General features: G+C 53.7%; 3 protein-coding genes across 5 annotated transcripts in view; 2 read left to right on the plus strand and 1 right to left on the minus strand.

Annotated features, from left to right (window-relative positions):
• GLYR1 (glyoxylate reductase 1 homolog) overlaps positions 1–7,471 on the plus strand; it is a 46,737-nt gene extending 39,266 nt beyond the window's left edge. For both annotated transcript variants that reach the window (XM_066274988.1, XM_066274989.1), the window contains exon 16: positions 5,334–7,471. In XM_066274988.1, coding sequence (XP_066131085.1) covers positions 5,334–5,408 — 75 coding nt within the window. In that variant the 3' untranslated portion in view covers positions 5,409–7,471. The remainder of the gene's footprint in view (positions 1–5,333) is intronic.
• A 139-nt stretch (positions 7,472–7,610) lies between these two features.
• ROGDI (rogdi atypical leucine zipper) lies at positions 7,611–14,439 on the plus strand. The gene is made up of 11 exons (XM_066274990.1): positions 7,611–8,087; positions 8,164–8,235; positions 9,001–9,083; positions 9,262–9,316; positions 10,007–10,087; positions 11,560–11,655; positions 12,853–12,951; positions 13,299–13,412; positions 13,514–13,563; positions 13,649–13,775; positions 14,086–14,439. The coding sequence occupies exons 1-11, from the start codon at positions 8,043–8,045 to the stop codon at positions 14,125–14,127; spliced, it is 864 nt and encodes a 287-aa protein (XP_066131087.1). The 5' UTR covers positions 7,611–8,042; the 3' UTR covers positions 14,128–14,439.
• Positions 14,440–14,582: 143 nt separating this feature from the next.
• Positions 14,583–16,122, minus strand: SMIM22 (small integral membrane protein 22). Of its 2 annotated transcripts, none has more exons than XM_066274991.1 (4): positions 16,006–16,122; positions 15,499–15,645; positions 15,328–15,410; positions 14,583–15,122 (listed from the first exon to the last, which is right to left on the minus strand). In XM_066274991.1, exons 2-4 carry the CDS (start codon positions 15,617–15,619, stop codon positions 15,081–15,083), a joined length of 246 nt encoding a protein of 81 aa, XP_066131088.1. In that variant the 5' UTR covers positions 15,620–15,645; positions 16,006–16,122; the 3' UTR covers positions 14,583–15,080. The 2 variants fall into 2 exon arrangements, with proteins under 2 accessions (XP_066131088.1, XP_066131089.1); XM_066274992.1 differs by having other exon boundaries at positions 16,001–16,115.
• Between the last annotated feature and the right edge of the window lie 1,553 nt (positions 16,123–17,675).

A 17,675-nucleotide genomic window follows, 5' to 3' on the forward strand; every position in this document is an offset into this window, starting at 1 on the left:
GCAGTAGATTCCTCATGTATCTTGTCACTTATTTACTGATGCTTTTGTCTTTAACTATAGTTATTTTTTCATTTTGTTTTTAGCAAGGGGGAGGACAGACAGGAAGGTAGAGAGATGAGAAGCATTAACTCATTGTTGCAGCACTTTAGTTGTTCAATGATTGCTTTTGCATACATGCCTTGACCTGGGTTCTCCAGCTGAGCCAATATGACCCCTTGCTCAAACCAGCAACCATGGGGTCATGTCTGTGATCCCAGCCTCAAGCTAGTGACCCCGGACTCAAGCTGGTGAGCCCACACTCAAGCCGGCGACCTCAGGGTTTCAAACCTGGATCCTCAGTGTCCCAGGCTGATGTTCTATCCACTGTGCCACCACCTGGTCAGGCTAGCTGTAGTTACTTCTGAAGGGTCTGTGTGTGGCTTGCATTGAAAGCATTTCTTTGTGAGGTACTTTCCAACTTGCCTCCATCCTCATTTATTACCTAGAAACAGACATTTTGGTTAATGGAAAGGAGCACTTTCTGGCCATTTGCTTGGATAGTGTGACTTAAGCTCTCTACTGATTGGATCTTCAGGTTACAGTTCTTTGACATTTAGTCTATCTTGAAGTCTGTTGTGTGAAGTCAGAGCTACCTGAATAATACAGTTTATTATTTGATCGCAGTTTCTCCCTTGTGGTTTTTGCTTGTTCCTCCTTTCTTGCCTTCTTTTTATTTGAATATTTTTTAGAATTCTATTTTAGATATCTATTGGCTTTTTTTTTTTTTTTTTTTTTTTTTTACAGGGACAGTGAGAGAGTCAGAGAGAGGGATAGACAGGGACAGACAGACATGAACGGAGTGAAATGAGAAGCATCAATCATCAGTTTTTCGTTGCGACATCTTAGTTGTTATTGACTGCTTTCTCATATGTGCCTTGACGCGGGCCTTCAGCAGACCAAGTAACCTCTTGCTCGAGCCAGCGACCTTGGATCCAAGCTGGTGAGCTTTTTGCTCAAGCCACATAAGCTCGCGCTCAAGCTGGTGACCTCGGGATCTCGAACCTGGGTCCTTCCACATCCCAGTCCGACGTTCTATCCACTGCGCCACCGCCTGGTCAGGTTCTATTGACTTTTTTAAATTGATTTTTAGAGAGAGGAGGGGAGAGAGAGAAACATCAATTTATTGTTCCATGTTTTTATGCATTATTCATTGGTTGAGTTTTGTATTGCCCTAACTGGGGTTGTACCCACAACCTTGGCAAATTGGGATGGCACTGTAACCAACTGACCTACCCAGCCAGTACCTCTGTTGGCTTTTTAATGCTGCATTATTTTTCTTTTATGTTGGCTCTAAGGATTGCCATATGCATTTAACTTCGGTGTCTAAAGTTAATGTTCACTGCAGACAGATCCGTTTCCCTCTCTGTTCCTCATCCCTTGAGACAGGGTTTCTTTTTTCTTTTTTTATTTGTAGCAGAGACAGAGAGAGAGTCAGAGAGAGGTACAGACAGGAAGGGAGGGAGATGAGAAACATCAATTCTTAGTTGCGGTTCCTTGGTTGTTCATTGATTGCTTTCTCATACATGCCTTGACCAGGGGGCTGCAGCAGACCTAGTGACCCCTTGCTGGAGCCAGCGACCTTGGGTCCAAGCTGGTGAGCTTTTGCTCAAACCAGATGAGCCCATGCTCAAGCTGGCAACCTTAGGGTCTCGAACCTGGGTCCTCCGCATCCCAGTCCAACACTCTATCCACTACACCACCGCCTGGTCAGGGCAGGGTTTCTTAAACAGAGCATTGCCATTTTGTTGTTGGAATTGTCCTTCGCATTGCAGGATATCAACAGCATACCTGTCCTCTACCCACCAGGTGCCAGCAGCACCCCCGTAGGAAATATATTCAGATATTACCAATATCCCCTGAGGGGCAAAATGCCCCCAGCTTGAGAACCCTTGCTGTAGGTTACAAATGTCCTATGTGTTGTAGCTGTCCTTATTTTAAACCCACCAGATAGTGTTGAAATGTTTTTGCTATAAGTAGTAATATATTTTAAAGAAATTAAGAGGAGCCTGACCTGTGGTGGCGCAGTGGTTAAAGCGTCAACCTGGAAATGCTGAGGTTGCTGGTTCAAAACCCTGGGCTTGCCTGGTCAAGCCACATATGGGAGTTGATGCTTCCTGCTCCTCCCCCCTTCTCTCTCTCTGTCTCTCTCTCTCTCCTCTCTCTCTCTCTCTCTCCTTTCTAAAGTTAATAAATAAAATAAAAACAAAAATTTTTAAAAAAAAGAAATTAAGAGGAAAAATAATTTTATAATTTTTCTAATTCACAATTTGAGTGCTCTCCATTCCTTTTAGAAGAATTTAATTCCTATCTGGTATTTTCTTCCAGCTAGGAGAACTTGCTTTAGCATATTCCGTAATGCAGGTCTGCTGGCAACAATTGTTTTTCTTCCATCAAAAAAGGTCTTGGCCCTGGCCGGTTGGCTCAGCGGTAGAGCATCGGCCTGGCGTGCAGGGGACCCGGGTTCGATTCCCAGCCAGGGCACACAGGAGAAGCGCCCATTTGCTTCTCCACCCCCCCCCTCCTTCCTCTCTGTCTCTCTCTTCCCCTCCCGCAGCCGAGGCTCCATTGGAGCAAAGATGGCCCGGGCGCTGGGGATGGCTCCTTGGCCTCTGCCCCAGGCGCTAGAGTGGCTCTGGTCACGGCAGAGCTTTGCCCCTGGTGGGCGTGCCGGGTGGATCCCGGTCGGGCGCATATGGGAGTCTGTCTGACTGTCTCTCCCAGTTTCCAGCTTCAGAAAAAATACCAAAAAAGAAAAAAAAAAAAAAAAGATCTTTATTTATCCTTCATTCTGAGTTGACAGCTTCACCAGAGCTGTAACGGATGCACAATTAAGGTGGCTCCCACTGTATTGTTAAAAAAAAACAAAACAGAGTTGCAGGTTCGATGCCCAGTCAGGGCACATACAGGAAGCGACCAGTGAATGCACAACTAAGTGGAACAACAAATGAGTGCATGTCACTGTCTCTTCCTTTCTCTTTCTGCCTCTCTAAAATCAATCTATAAAAAATAAATAAGCCTGATCTGTGGTGGCGCAGTGGATAAAGTGTCCACCTGGAAATGCTGAGGTCGCCGGTTTGAAACCCTGGGCTTGCCTGGTCAAGGCACATATGGGAGTTGATGCTTCCAGCTCCTCCCCCACTTCTTTCTCTCTGTCTCTCCTCTTTCTCTCTCTCTCTCTGTCTCTCCCTCTCCTCTCTAAAATGAATAAATAAAATTTTTTTTAATTTAAAAATAAATAAATAAATGCCACTGGCCATGTGGGGGTGGAACCTTGTATCCAGCTACATTTCCTCATAACTGGATACCATCCTACCCTTGTCAAACAATGGCCTTTTAATTCTGTTCCTACTTCTTTATATTCACCTAATATCTCCAGGACAGTTTTTTTTTTTTTTTTTACAGGGACAGAGAGAGAGAGTCAGAGAGAGGGATAGACAGGGACAGACAGACAGGAAAGGAGAGATGAGAAGCATCAATCATCAGTTTTTTGGTGCGACACTTTAGTTGTTCATTGATTGCTTTCTCATATGTGCCTTGACCACGGGCCTTCAGCAGACCGAGTAACCCCTTGCTCGAGCCAGCAACCTTAGGTCCAAGCTGGTGAGCTTTTTCTTTTTCTGCTCAAACCAGATGAGCCTGTGCTCAAGCTGGCGACCTCGGAGTCTCAAACCTGGGTCCTCTGCATCCCAGTCCAATGCTCTATCCACTACGCCACCGCCTGGTCAGGCCTCCGGGGCAGCTCTTAATTGCCAAGCACCATACTAGGCTCTGGGGACAGGTTGGTGTGCATTTTAATGGAAGGAGACACAAAATAAGCACATAAGTATTTATTTTTTTTATTTTATTTTATTTTATTTATTTATTTATTTTTTTTTTTTTTAAAGATTTTATTTATTCATTATAGAGAGGGAGAGAGAGAAGGGGGGAGGAGCAGAAAGCATCAACTCCCATATGTGCCTTGACCAGGCAAGCCCAGGGTTTTGAACCGGCGACCTCAGGGTTTCCAGGTTGACACTATATCCACTGCGCCACCACAGGTCAGGCTATTTTATTTTTTATTTTTATTTTTTTCTGAAGCTGGAGACGGGGAAGCAGTCAGACAGACTCCCGCATGCACCCGACCGGGATCCACCCAGCACGCCCACCAGGGGGCGATGCTCTGCCCATCTGGAGCACCGCTCTGTTGCAACCAGAACCATCCTAGCGCCTGAGGCAGAGGCCACAGAGCCATCCTCAGCGCCCAGGCCAACTTTGCTCCAATGGAGCCTTGGCTGGGGGAGGGGAAGAGAGAGACAGAGAGGATGGAGAGGGGGCGGGGTGGAGAAGCAGATGGGCGCTTCTCCTGTGTGCCCTGGCCAGGATCGAACCCGGGACTTCCGCACGCCAGGCCGACGCTCTACCACTGAGCCAACTGGCCGGGGCCCACATAAGTATTTAAACAAATAAGAATCTCAAATGGTCATAAATATGAATAAAATAGAACAGAGTAAGGGGATAGAAGTGACCCGGGTCAAGAGGCACAGCACTGCTCTGAGTGAAGTGGGCAGGGAAGGCCTTTGGGAAGTGCGTCCTATGCAAAGGAAGGGGCAAGGATAGTAGCCCAGAGAATAACATGGGACGTCCTTGGAAGTTCTTCAGCAGGAAATTATAGTTCTAATTACTGAGAGCACTGAGCCCTGCCTCTGTGCTGGCACTCTGAACACTATACAGCCCTCCTTCCACTTAAGCCTTGCCAGACCCTGTTACCTTTTTCATAATATCAAAAAGCAGTGACTGGGCCTGACCAGGCGGTGGTGCAGTGGATGGAGCGTCTGACTGGGGTGCAGAGAACCCAGGTTCGAGGCCCTGAGGTCGCTAACTTGAGCGCAGGCCCATCTGGCTTGAGCAGAAAAAGAAAAAGCTCACCAGCTTGGACCCAAGGTCGCTGGCTCGAGCGAGGTGTTACTCGGTCTGCTGAAGGCCTGCTGTCAAGGCACATATGAGAAAGCAATCAATGAACAACTAAGGTGTCGCAACGAAAAACTGATGATTGATGCTTCTCATCTCTCTCCGTTCCTGTCTGTCCTTCTCTCTGACTCTCTCTGTCCCTGTAAAAAAAAAAAAAAAAAGGCAGTGACTGGGACCCTTTGTCCAAGGTCAGGCCAGTGAGTGAAGGAGCCAGGAGTCATACCTAGACAGCCTGAACTCCAGAACATGCCTACCTGGCCACATCTAGAACCACATCCAGGAAGCAGATTCATGTCTTTAAGTCAGCTGTATGGTCAGAGACTAAACCCATCTAATTTTTTCTCCAGGTGTACAAAAGAGCCAAGGCACTGGACCAGTCTGACAACGACATGTCTGCCGTGTATCGGGCCTACATACACTAAGTCCCCACTCCCCCAGTTTTCCCTCTGACCCCCTCTTCCTCACATGGGGTTGGGGTCCTGGGACTTCACTCTGGACCAGTCCCCCTGTCTCCATCTCCTTTTATACAGACTAAGACTTGGCCATCAGCACAGCACACAGCATTACTCCTCCCCTGAAGGTCCTGGGAATGGGAGAGGTGTCAGCAGGATTGGCCTGTCGCAAAGCTCTTGAGCTGGGCACTGGCCTCCAAACCAGGTAGGCTGTGTGTTCTCACCACACACACACACACACACACACACACACCACTGGCTTTTACTCCAGGATAGAAGCTGCCCAGAAACTGCTGCCTGGCTTTTTCTTCCCCATCGAAGCTTGTCTTATCTCAGACCCCTTCCAGTCGAAGAGCTAGAATCAGCAGTGAAAAATGGAAGCCTGCCCACTGCTTCCCTCAGAGCAGAGGTGGTGGGCATGTCCACGTCCCCTCTGGATTCCTTAGAGAGGCTCTGGACCAAGATGAACCAGCACAGACTAAACAGAGTAGCCTGTGGGCCCTCCAGCCTCAAGCGACCAGTTGATGAGGATTGTCATGTTTAAGCTACCAGCGTGCAACCAACTCTCCAGAAATGCCTTTGTGAGCTGAAAAGATACGGCCAGGTCAAGACAGGGCTCTGCATGTCCGGGGAGAGCAGCCATCAGCCTGTAGGTGAGCGTCACGGAAGCCTGCACGCCTCGCTGCTCCTCAGCACTCATCCTGGAAGTCGCCATCACCCCGAGCCCTGGGCCGGAATCAGACGGACTTCCTTGTTTGGATGTAGGGGGACTCCCTCCTCAGTAGGCTGTTTTAGTATTTAGATTTGCATTCCAACCCTTGGGAAGGGCTCCTAAGGGCGGCTGGTGAGGAGTGAAGAGGGAAGGAGATGGGCTTCCTCCTGTTTCCGTTACGCCACAGACTTCCCCTAGTCTTGAAGAGCCAGAGCCACTCTGCCCTGACAGTGTCCACCTTCTGCAGCCTGTCCGTCCCCGCACAGGTCCTCTGCATGCCCACCTCTCTCCGCTCTCCTCCCTTTCCCCTTTTCCTCCCGCAGAGACAGTATTTCTTCCTGTCTGTCCCTTTGGCCTAGACCCAGCCTGACCAACAATGACCATTTCTTAGGCTCAGCTCTTGACATGGAATGAGTACCTCCCTTCAGCCAGCAGCTTGGTCTTCAGTGCTTCCAGGGCCCTGGAGGTCTATCAGGAGGGAAAAGGAGGACTGGGCCTGACTGAACCTGAACTAACTGACCCTCAGAGGTGGATCCGAGACATCGTTGAGGACCTTGTATTTCTCCTTGGATAGGGGACCATAGGGGCTTGAAATGTGGCATAAGAACAAGGAGAAGTCACCTAAAGGATCTCAGTGTTGTCTTCCTCTGCATGGGTTGAATTTTCCAAAGTCACATTTTGCAGGTCATCATTTATAGTGAATATATAATTATATATATAAAATGAGGTGGCCACACTGGTGAGGGCCCCTCCCTCTCACAAACTTGGCCCTTTCCCACTGATCAGAACCCAAGTTATGGGATCTCAGAAGATGGGGAAAGGGCAGGAAAGATGCCTGTGGGTTTGGGCACAGTTGATTTCACTGGGATTTTGACTCCTTTTCTGTCTGAACACAAAGCCTGTTATAGTCCTAGCTGGACACTGGGGGGTGGGAGTGGGGGGAAGATGCTGTAATGAAACTGGTTAGTCAATGTTGTCTTAATATTGTTGACAATTCTGTAAAGTTCCTTTTAAATGAATATTTCTGTTTAAGCTATTTCACCTTTGTTTTGAAATCCTTCCCTTTTAAGGAGAAAATGTGACACTTGTGAAAAAGCTTGTAAGAAAGCCCCTCTTCCGCCACCTGTTTTTTTCCTTTAAACGACAAATCTGGTAATTAAGGTTGTGAATTTTTATTTTTGTTTTGTTTTTAATGAACATGTCTTTCAGAATAGGATTGTGTGATAATGTTTAAATGGCAAAAACAGAAAACATGATTTTGTGCAATTAACAAAAGGCTACTGCAAGCAGAATAAAACGTTTCTTGGTAACACAACTGTAACTGATTGCCTTGCAGTGGCTTGTGCCCAAACTGCCCGATTTCGGAGCCCGAGGGAGAAGGGCGGAGGATTAAGTTAGCAGGACAGCGGCCTTATTGAGTCCGCCCCGGGCTTCCTCTTGGGCCAACGGAACCAGAGGGCGGATGGCCAGGCCGAGCCGAAGCAGGCTACCCTGTCGTCCAATCGCCGGGTGAAGCCATTCCGCCGGCCAATGGAGCGCAAGTGGAGCAGGGTCCCCATCAGAGCCCGGAAGAGGCGGGACAGGGTCCGCCGCTCCAGCCGAAGAGCAACTGTGAAAGCGGTGTCCGCAGCGGGTGCCGGTGGCATCCCGCGCGAGCCAGCGCCGGCAGGTTCGGCAGGTTCTTACGGCAGCTAGCCTGCTTCCATTCCGCCATGTCCTGAGCGGAGGACGGGGCGGGCAATAGCCAATCGGCGGAGTGGGGAAGTTGTTCGAAGGCGGGACTGGTTCCCACAGCCAATCGGAGGCGGGGGTTGGGTTCAGGCGCTGCGTACCGACCAAGCGGCTGGCGCTGACAGCTGGCCGGAGACCCTGCTGGGCGGTGAGCCGTGGCGATGGCGACCGCGATGGCAGCGACCGCGGTGGAGCGGGCAGTGCTGGTGAGGCTAGCGTGCGGGCCGGTGGGGCGTGGTGGGGGCGGCGGGTCCGGGCGGCTGACAGCGGCTTGTCTGGCAGGAGGAGGAATTCCGCTGGCTGCTACACGACGAGGTGCACGCTGTGCTGAGACAGCTGCAAGACATCCTAAGGGTAACGCATCGCCGGGCGGCCGCCGGCCTTTGCGCGGGGCGGCCCGCCCTCCCCAGATCCCCTGGTGCGGCTCTTCCCCCGGCCGCCCGTGCCTGCCTCCCTAGCGCCTGTTTGTACGCGATGCTGGATGTTTGGACGGAGCTTTGTGGTCACTGAACGTGAATTCTTGTCGGGGTCGCCAGCAAGTAATTACCCGATTCCACAGGCAGCTGTGTGAGCGCCGTGGACCTGGGTTGAGCCCTGGGGTCCGGACGGGGTAGTCCGTTTTTGAAGCGCTGACATTTAATCATATCGAGGACCCCAGCACTGTCATAGCAGCCAAGCACTCAACCTCTCTGGGTCTCCCTTTCATTTGCAAAGATGAGGTAACAGTACCTGCCTCAATGGCTGTCGGGAAGATAAGCCAATGTTCAGGCATGGCCTGGTATGGCCAGAGTTGCGGGTTGCCATGACTACCGTGGTTCGCTGACACTGTTCCTCACACCCGAGCGCGTAAACCAAGCTGGGAGGCTGTTCCTGTTTTATCCCCGTGTTGGGTACAGTGGGTGCCCAGGGAATGTGGAAGGAGCAAGTATCGGTTTGGGTAAGACCTGAAAGGCCGCGGGGGAGGAGCCAGAGCAGGGAAGGTGCCCTGGAGGCATGGGTAGGCTGTTTCTGTGAGGCCAGCCCAATTAGTTCCTCCCTTAGCCAACCTGGGAGCGGGGCTTCTGGAAGGAGCATCGGCTGGATTGAGTGAATTTAGCCCGGCTCCCCTTTGCCCCACAGGAGGCCTCTCTCCGCTTCACTCTGCCAGGCTCAGGCACAGAGGGGCCTGCCAAGCAAGAGAACTTCATCCTGGGCAGCTGTGGGTGAGCCCTGGCTAGGCAAGAAACCTCTGGGATGAACTCCTTTGCCAGTGGGGGCATGGAGGGGGGGGACACCTGGGTTGGAACATCCTATGACACACAGCCAGAAGCGGCCCACTGGGAGAGCTGGGTGGTAGGAGGGATCAGCTACAGACCCTGCTCTGACTGCTACGTGTTACAGCACAGACCAGGTGAAGGGCGTGCTGACTCTGCAAGGGGATGCGCTGAGCCAGGCGGTGAGTCTCTGACCCCTCTACCCTTTCCATGTTGCTAGAGAAGCATGAGGGCCTCCTGCGTATCTCAGCTCTGCTACTGGCTGGCTGTGTCACTCTGGGTAGGATCCTTGACCATTCTGGCCTCAGTTTCCTTATTGGTAAAATGACAACAACCCCCAGCCTCCTCATGAGATTGGCATGTGGTTTCAATGAGAAGTGCAGGAAGGGGATGCTTTGTACGTGGCCCAGCCCAGAGTCCGGGCCCAGCAAAGCATGGGCATTGGCAGGATTAGGCTGGCCCCAGATCAAAGTGGAATCAGTCAACGTCTGAGCTCTATCTGCACCCAACCGTGTGCCAGGTGCCAAGGCGTGGGGGAAGGTCCCTCTCCTTCATGGGTGGGTGTTCGGTCCACTGGCCAGTGCAGATTTTCTCTGCCTGCCTACAGCCACACGCTTCCCAGCTGAGGCCACCTTCCTCTTTCTTGGCCTCTTTTCCCTTTCATTTCTTTGTGGTTCTTCTTGGTCCTAAGTTCCTGTTTCCTAACATCCCTGTTCACCGCCCAAATGGCCAAGGTGTCAGGAGTCCTTTCTCCCACTCTCCAGGAGTGGCTGGGGCTTAAACAGCCTATTGTAGCCCTTTGCTCAAAGATGCAGTGGGGCAAAAGCTAAAGGGCATCCCTCTGCTCAGCTTATCCCACTCTTGCCCATCAGGATGTGAACCTGAAGATGCCCCGGAACAACCAGCTGCTGCATTTTGCCTTCCGGGAGGACAAGCAGTGGAAGCTACAGCAGGTAACCAGGGCTCAGGCCACAAGAGCAGGCGGGGCTGAGGCCTCCAGGGCCTAGACACCCAAGATTTGCTGCCACCTCAAGGCTGGTCCGATGTTTCCTAGCAGTGAAGATGGGATGGGCGGGGCCTGAGGCTCCAGAGCCTAGCCTTATAGGAGGAGAACCTGTCTGTCTGTACTTCCCCCGGCCCCAGCCATAGACACAGGAATCCCTCCTGAACGCATCACTCTCAGGGGATTCCCATGGTTCTTGAGGACAAAGTCTGTACTCACTATCAATTCCAATATGACTGGGCCCCAGCCTTTACTCTCCTCAACTTGTCCCTCTGCCTGAAGTCCTCTCCACCAGCTTTTCTCATCACAAGAATGATGAGTGTTGCCTGACCAGGCAGTGGTGCAGTGGATAGAGCATCGGACTGGGATGCGGAGGACCCAGGTTTGAGACCCCGAGGTCGCCAGCTTGAGCGCGGGCTCATCTAGATTGAGCAAAGCTCACCAGCATGGACCCAAGGTCGCTGGCTCGAGCAATGGGTTACTCAGTCTGCTGAAGGCCTGCGGTCAAGGCACATATGAGAAAGCAATCAATGGGCCCTGGCCGGTTGACTCAGTGGTAGAGCATCGGCCTGGCGTGCAGGAGTCCCGGGTTCGATTCCCGGCCAGGGCACACAGGAGAAGCGACCATCTGTTTCTCCACCCCTCCCCCTCTCCTTTCTCTCTGTCTCTCTCTTCCCCTCCCACAGCCAAGGCTTCATTGGAGCAAAGTTGGCCCAGGCGCTGAGGATGGCTCCATGGCCTCTGCCTCAGGCGCTAGAATGGCCCTGGTTGCAACAGAGCAATGCCCCGGATGGGCAGAGCATCGCCCCCTGGTGGGCATGCTGGGTGGATCCCGGTCGGGCACATGCAGGAGTCTGCTGTCTGACTGCCTCCCCATTTCCAACTTCAGAAAAATACCAAAAAAAAAAGAAAGCAATCAATGAACAACTAAGGTGTCACAACGAGGAACTAGTGATTGATGCTTCTCATCTCTCTCCATTCCTCTCTGTCCCTATCTGTCTCTGTCTCTGTACCAAAAAAAGAAAATGATGAGTGTCAACTCAAGAGTCACCTCCCTGAGACCTTCTCTGACCCCAGTGTACAAAGGCTTCTCCATCCCCACTTCATCACCCTGTCGATTTCCTTGTGCAGGTCTTGAGGTCTGTGATTTTGTGCCTTCACTGTTAACATCTGTCCTCCTTTATAAAGTGAACTACGTGAGGCCAGAGACCAAGCCTGCCTCAGCCTATGCTGTGTGCCCAGCTCCCAGCCAGGGCAGGAAGCTAACAGCTGTGGGGGAGGGGCCAGACAAGCAGCACCCACCCACCCCTACCAGGATGACTGCCCCTCGGAGTGGGAGCCTAAGACTGTGACTGCTCCGAATCTGGCACCTCTCCCTGCCGGTGCCCAGCCCACTGACCACTCAATAGGCACTGTTTTCAGATCCAGGATGCCAGGAACCACGTGAGCCAAGCCATTTACCTCCTTAACAACAGGGATGACAGCTACCAGTTCAGGACAGGAGCAGAAGTCCTTAAGGTGAGTTACCTTCAGGGACTGGGAGCCAAATTCCCCACACCTGGCCCTGGGAACTCTGCCCCCATGTCCTTAGGTAGAGCTGACAGTTGACCCTTCACCTCTCCGTGTAGACATGTCCGTCCAGCCACGATCAAATGGCTCTCAGCCCAAGCTCCAGAGTCAGACCTGGGTTCTGATCGCAGGGCCTCCACTCTAAGTTGTGCAACCTTAAGTCACTTGGCCACTCTGTCCCTCACTATTCTCCCCTGTAAAGGGGGGACAAGGTTTAATGACTACCAATTGTGATAATGCAGGTCAGTGGCTCCTAGTAGTACTCAGTCAAGAGTGGCTGCTAGTAGTAGTACCAGCAGTAGGAAAAAACCCTTGTAATTCACAAAGTCAGTTCACAAAGCATGGAAGGAAGACCCGCGTCTGCATGCCCTGGGCTTGCTGTGTGTCCTCACATGGTTCCCCTATCCTCCCTGGACCGCTGACTCTTCAGATGAAACTTGGAAGTGGATGGACTTAAGGTCCCTCCCACCACTGTGACTGCCCTGGGGGGTGTAAGTTGTAGTGTAGCTCCCATGCCTCTACCCAACAATCTGCCTTTCCTGGGAGCCAGGTCCCCCTAGCGCCCACAGCAACAGCTGGGAGCAGTGGAAGCTGGCGCTCTGAGGAGTCCAAGCCAGGGCTTTGCTCCGTGATAAAGGAAAAGGATGAATTCTAGATGGTTCCATTGTTCACTGGCTATGTGACCTTACCCCATCAGAGCCTCACTTTCTTTACCTGTGAAGATGGAGCCGGTGCCAGACAGGCACCGACTCAGTTGTCCAGTTGTTTCTTCCATGAAGCCCTCCGTTGCCCCTTGCCCCCTAGCTGGATCAGGGCCCCTTCGAAGCTCCTTCACGGCCTGAGCCTCCATCCACCATGCCCCTGGGACTAACTCCTGACATCTCATTCCCCACTGGACCAGCCCCCGGGACCCCGTGCAATGAAACCCCACAGACAGGGGGTCCACTGTACGGTGTCCTCCCCTCCTCCCCCAGCTGGAGCAGTTACTGCATTTGTAACAAGTTCCCCACTTTGAGGGGGTTCAGGCCCTGAGACCAGGACCACCATAACTTAGTCACAACCTGATGCTGGGGTGGGGGGACGGGGTCAGGACGAGGCCCCGCTGCCTCGCAGCCGCAGCCGCTGTGACCAGCCCCCTCCCTCCAGCTGATGGACGCCGTGATGCTGCAACTGACCAGAGCTCGCAACCGACTCACCACGCCGGCCACCCTCACTCTGCCTGAGATTGCTGCCAGTGGCCTCACGGTCAGTGCCCCAGGCCAAGAGAACGGGTCCCCTCCCCTGGAAAGGGACGCGGGGGTGGCAAGGGGCCCTGGAAGCCCCAAGCTGTCATCAGCAGGAGCTCTATGTCTATGTGTATGCACAGTTTTCCGAGATAGAGTCTCCAGCTTCCATCCTGTGTCCCCCAAATACATCACCCCTGATCTGAGACACTGGTTCCCAAGCCCAGCAGAGCAGAAGTTACCCAGGGCACCTGGGAAGAGTCTGGATGCCCCAGTCCATAGTCCACAGGCTGAGGGCTGAGATCCCCCAGGTGGCTGTGGGGGTCTCTGCTGCTCTGCCCTCACCCCACTTTCCTGCCCACCCCCCAGCGTATGTTCGCCCCTGCCCTGCCCTCCGACCTGCTGGTCAATGTCTACATCAACCTCAACAAGCTGTGTCTCACCGTGTACCAGCTGCACGTCCTGCAGCCCAATTCCACCAAGGTGAGCAGGACCCCGTCAACCCCCAGCCCCCCACCTCGGCCCCGCAGGCCCGTGCCCTGTAGCCCCAAGGGCCTGACTGGGTCTAGTTCTCTTTTGCCTAGAACTTCCGCCCAGCTGGAGGCTCTGTACTGCACAGCCCTGGGGCCATGTTGTAAGTACACTGTTGGGAGGGTGCCCTCGAGTGCCCGCTGCAGCTCAGGAGCTGGGGAGCTCAGGTTTCTGCCCTCTCCCCACAGTGAGTGGGGTTCCCAGCGCCTGGAGGTCAGCCACGTGTACAAGGTGGAGTCCGTGATCCCGTGGCTCAATGACGCCCTTGTCTTCTTCACCGTCTCCCTGCAGCTCTGCCAGCAGCTCAAGGATAAGGTGGGGGCCTAGGAGTGGGGGTCTGGGCCAGGCCATCGTCTCAGTCAGCTGGGGCCAGCCGGGCAACAGGATATTTAGCCCCTTCATTTTGGGAGGATTCCAAGGGCTCTCGTCACACCTCCAAAGCACCCCCAAATCTTAAGGTCTTTTGTAATTTCCACACACTGGGCACTGGGGCTGCTGGGCAACAGTGCCCTCTCCCTGACCCACTGTCCTTGGATGACCTTGTAATCTGACCTGAGTCACTGGGGCCAGGACCACCCAGGCAGCACTGCTCACCACTGCTCACCACGTCCCCCCCACCCCCTAGATCTCCGTGTTCTCCAGCTACTGGAGCTACAGGCCTTTCTAAGCAGAGCACCCGAGAGCCTGTTCCCTGAGAAGCAGCCCCTAACCCAAGGTGTCCCTGTCGTGTGGGCCGGAGCCAGGACCAGCACTACGGGCAACTTCCTTTCCTCCTTGCCTGTCCTGTCTGTCCCATTTGCACAGATGGAAGTGAACACTGGAACCTCTGGGAGGAAGGAGGCTGACTTGCTTTTTGTTTTGGATGGGGGTGGGTCAGGAAGGTGGGGTCAGGAGGTGGCCCATTTTTCCAGCCCTGCTCTTTGGACTCAAGGTGGAGCCCAGCCCAGGGCTCTCCTTCCTCCCTGCTTTGCTGCCTGCCTGCTGAGCTGCCACCAGGGTGGTGCGGAGCAGCCTACTCCAGCTCCCGCTGGAAGGTGAGGGTGGCTGGTGACCCTGAGCAGTGAGTTGGGAGTGGGGGTGGGGGGAGGAGGAAAGAACGGGCAGAAACCACGGACCATGAGCTGGGGCACCCTTGGCTGTTTACTCAGCAACCTCAGCAGGTCCTCTAAGAAATAAAGATCATCTGACTGTGCCTGGACCCCTCTGTCTGTCTGTCTGTCTGTCTGTCTGTCTGAGTGGGGACCAAGTGGTTTGGAGTACCCAGTGAATGAGCCCCTGGCCTACTCATACCATCTTTGAGAGGGTCCTTCTGGCTGCCGAGGCGCTGAGAAGAATGGTGACCAGGGCTGTGCCTGGGGTTTGGGCGCTGAGCTTGAGCCAGCTTCCCCTCCCAGGGGTATGTGCTCCGTGACCGCCAGCAAGTGACCAAAAGTCTCCTGATGGCAGTCATGTCAACTGAAGTCTGAAGGACCAGGTGGGGTCCTGGATGGAGCACTGAGTGCCCACATTGCCCAGCCCTTGATGGGAGGTGAGAACATACTTCCGACTCAGGCTTTGGGCGAACAAGGCCTTGTTACTGTTCCCCGCAGGACATGAGCAGAGGGCTGGGGATTCGCCTCGTTAAGGTTCCAGAGCCAAGTTCCTCACTCCCATGGACTTCTCCTGTAAGAGGGGCACAGGGGGCCCGGCGGGCTTAGTCCTCAGCCCTCACGGCCAGCCCCACCCAGAGCCTCTGCACCGGCCAGCCCCACCCAGAGCCTCTGCACCGGCCAGCCCCACCCAGAGCCTCTGCACTGCCCTCCTCCACGCCAGCGCAGAGCCTGGCCTGCGGGCCGGCAGGGCTCGCCTGCGCCTGCGGGGCACTCACCTTGCGGGGCTTGGAGGAGCGGCGGCAGCAGCGGCGGCAGCAGCAGTGGAAGCAGACCAGGAGCAGCAGGAGCAGCACGGTGCCTGGGAGCGGGACAAGGGTCCAGATGTGGCCCTCCTGGGAGGGCCTGGCAGGGAAGGCGGAGGGACCAGAGGCGCAGAGCACACTCACCCACAAAGATGAGGAAGACGGCCAAGGCAGCCGCGTCCCAGTCGGACTGGAACAGTCGGCGGCTCCTCAGTTTCCCCAGCACTTCCTCCACTGTGCTCTCCAGCTCCTCCCGGTTGGCCATCTCAGCTGGAGAGCCCTGAGTGCCACCTGCCTCAGCCCCAGACGGAGCCCTTAGAGCCCCAGCCTCCTCTGGGGCCAGGCCACATGTAGCCCCCCACACAGCCCAACCCCTCCCCTTTCACACGATCCTCTGGGCTCCAGTTCCGGCCCCAGCCTCTTCCACTCCTCTCCTTACTGAGCCCTTCTCTGGGTCCTGAACCCAGCGGGGCAGCCCCTACCCCCAGCCCCCACACAGCCCAGCCCCTCCCCTTTCACACGATCCTCTGGGCCCCAGCTCCGGCCCCAGCCTCTTCCACTCCTCTCCTTGCTGAGCCCTTCTCTGGGTCCTGAACCCAGCGGGGCAGCCCCTACCCCCAACCCCCCAGCAGCCCCACATCCAGACCTGACCTGTCTCCAAGCTCCCCGGGGCCAGGTAGGTCCTAACTCCTGGGAGCACGAACTACTTCCCGCTTCCGGGTCATTCCACCTGAGGCCTTGGCAACCACCCCACTCTCCCCAGGGCCAGCCAGGGGCTGTCAGAGCTCGGGAGGGCGGGGCCTGTGTCCCAACAGGTGTGCTTCCCGCTGCCCAACAGCAGCTGGTATTGGGGACCAGCAGAGGCCTCTGGTCTGTCAGCCTCCTCATTCCAGGGGTTTTTCACTCGGTCGCTCTCAATAGACCGTGCAAGCAGTCGGGGACAGTGGGCATTCAGCTGCTGTTTGCTTCAGGAATGAAGGAAAGACTAAAAGAAGAGAAGGAGGGAGGGAAGAAGGAAGGTAGAGAGGAGGGGGAGGGAGGGAGGGAGAAGCTGAGTCTCGCCCACCGCTCTTCCTTGAGCAGCGGGGATGTGCCTGGCACCACACTAGAAGTCTTTTGGATCCTTGTTTTCTCTGTTCTAATCCTCACACTAACCCTATAATTATCTCTCAGATGAGCTCTTTCCCCAGAACTTGGGGCGTGGGGTTCCTAACCTGCCATTCCTTACCCTGTCCAGTGAGGCAGCTCTCTCCTGCCTTCCTGCAGAGCACAGGCGCGTCCAGGCCCACGAGGGGCCAGAGACTGCCCAGCACTTGAGTTTGCTGTAAACCAGGTAGACACAATTTTTTGTTCTTGTAGTGCTTATGGTCAACAGGGGAAAACAAACATAGCAGCTAACGCTAGGCTATATTGCTTTACATAATTTATTTCTCATGGCAATCCTACAGTGAGTATTATTGCTATTCCCTTTTTTTTTACTTTTATTTATTTATTTTTTTTTTTTTTTTTTTTTTACAGAGACAGAGAGTCAGAGAGAGGGATAGATAGGGACAGACAGACAGGGACGGAGAGAGATGAGAAGCATCAATCATCAGTTTTTCATTGCGACTCCTTAGTTGTTCATTGATTGCTTTCTCATATGTGCCTTGACTGCGGGCCTTCAGCAGACCGAGTAACCCCTTGCTCAAGCCAGCGACCTTGGGTCCAAGCTGGTGAGCTCTTTGCTCAAGCCAGATGAGCCCACGCTGCTGGTGACCTCGGGGTCTCGAACCTGGGTCCTCCGCATCCCAGTTCAACGCTCCATCCACTGCACCACTGCCTGGTCAGGCCTATTCCCATTTTACAGATATGAAAACTGAGGCCTTGAAAAACTCAGCAACCCACTTTAGTCACATATCTAATAGGTTTACTTCCTGTTGTTGCTGTAACATACTACTCCAAACTTAATGGCTTAAAACAATATACATAAATGTATTACCTCACAGCTCTGGAGATTGGAGTCTAAATGGCCTGGCAGGGCTGTGTTCCTTTCAGAAGCTCTAAGGGAGAATCCGTTTCTTAGTATACATCTGGGCTCACCTGCCATCCTCAGACTGTTAGGTCCACTCTACCCTCCACTTCTCCCAAGCAACGCGCCCAAGAGAGTCTTGCAAATGACTGCTGCTTTCTGCAAACCTGATCTTCCAGTTCATGATCTCTGTGGGTACCCACTAAGGCTTTCTTCCCCTCATTTTTCAGAATCCTACATTACTCACATGAGATGATTTTCCAGGAGAAAGTGCTGTCTCTGCAGAGAGGCTTATTTCCTTAGAGGACATTCC

The sequence above is a fragment of the Saccopteryx bilineata genome, chromosome 4 (genome assembly GCF_036850765.1).
Source record: "Saccopteryx bilineata isolate mSacBil1 chromosome 4, mSacBil1_pri_phased_curated, whole genome shotgun sequence".
Taxonomy (NCBI): domain Eukaryota; kingdom Metazoa; phylum Chordata; class Mammalia; order Chiroptera; family Emballonuridae; genus Saccopteryx; species Saccopteryx bilineata.

Coding starts and splice junctions, on each gene's coding strand:
- ROGDI (XM_066274990.1), top strand. CDS start 8,043: ATGGCGACCGCGATGGCAGCGACCGCGGTGGAGCGGGCAGTGCTG. Junction 9,317..10,006: donor GGGATGCGCTGAGCCAGGCG/GTGAGTCTCTGA, acceptor CTTGCCCATCAG/GATGTGAACCTGAAGATGCC. Junction 13,776..14,085: donor GCCAGCAGCTCAAGGATAAG/GTGGGGGCCTAG, acceptor CCCACCCCCTAG/ATCTCCGTGTTCTCCAGCTA.
- SMIM22 (XM_066274991.1), bottom strand. CDS start 15,619: ATGGCCAACCGGGAGGAGCTGGAGAGCACAGTGGAGGAAGTGCTGGGG. Junction 15,411..15,498: donor CGTCTTCCTCATCTTTGTGG/GTGAGTGTGCTC, acceptor TCCCGCTCCCAG/GCACCGTGCTGCTCCTGCTG. Junction 15,123..15,327: donor GCTCCTCCAAGCCCCGCAAG/GTGAGTGCCCCG, acceptor CCCCTCTTACAG/GAGAAGTCCATGGGAGTGAG.